The sequence below is a fragment of the Egretta garzetta genome, unplaced genomic scaffold, assembly GCF_000687185.1.
Source record: "Egretta garzetta isolate BGI_Z169 unplaced genomic scaffold, ASM68718v1 scaffold135, whole genome shotgun sequence".
NCBI classification, from domain to species: Eukaryota; Metazoa; Chordata; class Aves; order Pelecaniformes; family Ardeidae; genus Egretta; species Egretta garzetta.
The window spans coordinates 961,617-964,027 of NW_009259594.1; the positions used below are offsets into that span (position 1 = coordinate 961,617).

Consider the following 2,411-nt stretch of genomic DNA (forward strand, 5'->3'; position numbering starts at 1 on the left):
GGGGCCGGGGGGGGGCGTCCTGCCAGCGGGACCCTCCTCTCCTCCAGCCCCTTCTCCCACCCCCTGCCAGCAGTGTTACAAGACTCAAGCGAAACTACCTCCTGGATGGCAGAGCTGGGCCGGGCCCGGGCTCGGCCTTCCTTCGGCTTTTCACTCACTTTTGAGTCTTGCTGTACAGAAAAAAAAAAAAAGGAAAAGAATCTATTTAAATTTGGGAGCTCTATTTATGTATAAAAACCCACCGACGGCGGCCACGAGCTGGAGGCAGGAGCTGGCGCCTGGCTGAAGGTGGACACTGGGGGGGGAGGGAGACTCCGTCTGTCTGTCCCTCCAGGCATGAGAAAGAGGTGCTGTTGTGGACACATGGACCTGGCCTGCCCCACTGGGCATCCCTCAGCGCACAGGAGCCAGACAGCTGCTGAGAGGTGGGTGAGGAGCAGGGAGAGAGCTGGGGGCTTCGGGGCAGGAGAGGGGCTGTAGACACATCTCGCGTTGCGGGGAGTGGCTTCAGTGGCTGCCAGCCCCTGCCCACTCCCCTATGTCTCCTCCCTCAGGGTTTCCTCTCAGGGAGAGGATGATTCAGCGAGGGACGGAGCTGAGGCAAGAAGCCCACATTCCCGAACACCCCGGAGCAGCTGGTGGAGCGGCACATGCCCTCGTCAAGGAGGCCCCAGGTGACCTTCAGGACTGGGTGCCCTGGGGAGGTGGCAACCCCCAGGGCCTGCGACCCTGACAGGGCTCTGCCCCCTCTCCCCAGGGCACTGCAGGGGAAGAGCAGGAGGCAGCAGCAGGCAGCGAGATGCACCGGCAGCCGCCGCTGTGCCCTGCAGCGTGGCGAGGGACCAGCGCAGCACCCACATCCCTCCGACGTCCACAGTGCCCCCGCGGCCCTGGGCACCATGTATTTCTGCCCTCTTGCATGGTGCCGTTGGAGAACTGGGGTTCAGGCGCAGCCCTGTCCCCTGTGGGACAACATCTGGGGGGAGAAACATCCTCGCACAGCGAGGAGCAGGAGCCCTGGACCAGGGCCTGCCTCCCTCTGCAGCCTCCTGCTCTTCATGGCACTTTCTGGGAGCAGCCACTGTTCCTAAACCCCCCCCATCTACCTCTGCTCCTGCCGCTTCCTGGGGGAACCCAAGGGACTGGGGTGACAAGAGTGTCTCACATCCCGGGGACAGGGACGTGACACCAGAGAAGACGGGGAGGAACAGACTTGCTGGGGAGGTGTCCTCCCCTCTGTGTTCCTTGCCAGCACCTCCAGGATCAGGACATTGCCCAGAGCTCAGCCCTGTGGGGGGGGCAGAAGGAGGAGGGGGGATCCATAATGGGCTGGAGCCCAGACCCTGCTCCCCAGAAGAGCAAGGCTTAGTGGGAAAAGGCAAGAGCCAGATGCCTAGGCTCTCCCATCCTGCCCCCACCCTTGTTTTTACTGCAAGGGGGGGGATGAGCCACCCCCAAGCACACCCTTCTCCCAAGGAGGGACATCGCCCTCTGTGCCTGGCCCCCTTGCGCTCAGCCCCATGTGCCCCCTGGCAATAAACGCGGCTCTGTCTGGACGTGGTGTGGCAGCGTCTCTCTGCAGGCGTGGGATGGCAGGAGGAAATGGAGACAGAGGCTTTATTGGGGGCGCAGGCGTGGGCCCTGGACGGTGAGGGCAGAGGGTTTGTTGGTGAGGGGGTGCCACTGGCCCTGGATGCTGGGGTTGTCGGTGTGGAAGGGCTTGCGGATGCGGATGATGTCCAGGCCAGACTGGCCAGCCAGCTTGGTGGCCAATTGCGTGATCTCCTCGCTCGTCTTATTGGCGATGAGCTCCTCCCGCACTGTCCCGTTCACTGCAGCAGAATGGGGGGGGGGTGTGTCAGGCCAGGGTCCTCCCACCCCACAGCCCGTCTGCTGCTGGGCAGAAGCAGCGCAGAGCTGGGGCAGGGAGGGCCCCATCCTGTCCCCCCTCAAACCCCCGCGCCCCCCACACTCACGGTACTCGGCCAGCAGCTGCGGGGCCTGGCTGGAGTGAGGGCTGATATAGAGGACGACATCGGGGTGTCGCCGGGCGAAGTCCACCGCCACCTCCTCCACAAACTGCCTGGGGGGGGAGGAAGAGGGGGGCCGTCAGGATCAGCGGGGTCAGAGGACAGAGGTCATCGTAGCTCCCGCCCCAGGGCAAAGGTTATGGGGCGGTCATCCCCACCCAGTGCCCTGCCCAGGGGAGGGGTCACAGTGCAGAGATCGGGGGGTGCCACCCTCAGGTCAGAGGTCATCACCCAGCCTGCCCACGCGCCGGGGGGTTAGAGGTCAGGGCTCAGCAGTGCCGCCTTCTAGTCCCTCCCTCATTGCGTAAAAGCTCGGGGGGCACATCCCCTCCCCCACCTCCGTGGGTCAGAGGCCATCAGCATCTTCCCCCTTCCCTACTC

At 64.4% G+C, this 2,411-nt stretch overlaps 2 protein-coding genes across 2 annotated transcripts in view; one reads left to right on the plus strand and one right to left on the minus strand.

The window, feature by feature from the left end:
- SEMA4G (semaphorin 4G) overlaps nt 1-733 on the plus strand; it is a 21,105-nt gene extending 20,372 nt beyond the window's left edge. The window contains exon 17 of the mRNA XM_035893635.1: nt 568-733. Coding sequence (XP_035749528.1) covers nt 568-733 — 166 coding nt within the window. The remainder of the gene's footprint in view (nt 1-567) is intronic.
- Nucleotides 220-2,393, minus strand: MRPL43 (mitochondrial ribosomal protein L43). The gene is made up of 3 exons (XM_035893636.1): nt 2,368-2,393; nt 1,977-2,083; nt 220-1,832 (listed from the first exon to the last, which is right to left on the minus strand). Exons 1-3 carry the CDS (start codon nt 2,391-2,393, stop codon nt 1,618-1,620), a joined length of 348 nt encoding a protein of 115 aa, XP_035749529.1. The 3' UTR covers nt 220-1,617.
- Between the last annotated feature and the right edge of the window lie 18 nt (nt 2,394-2,411).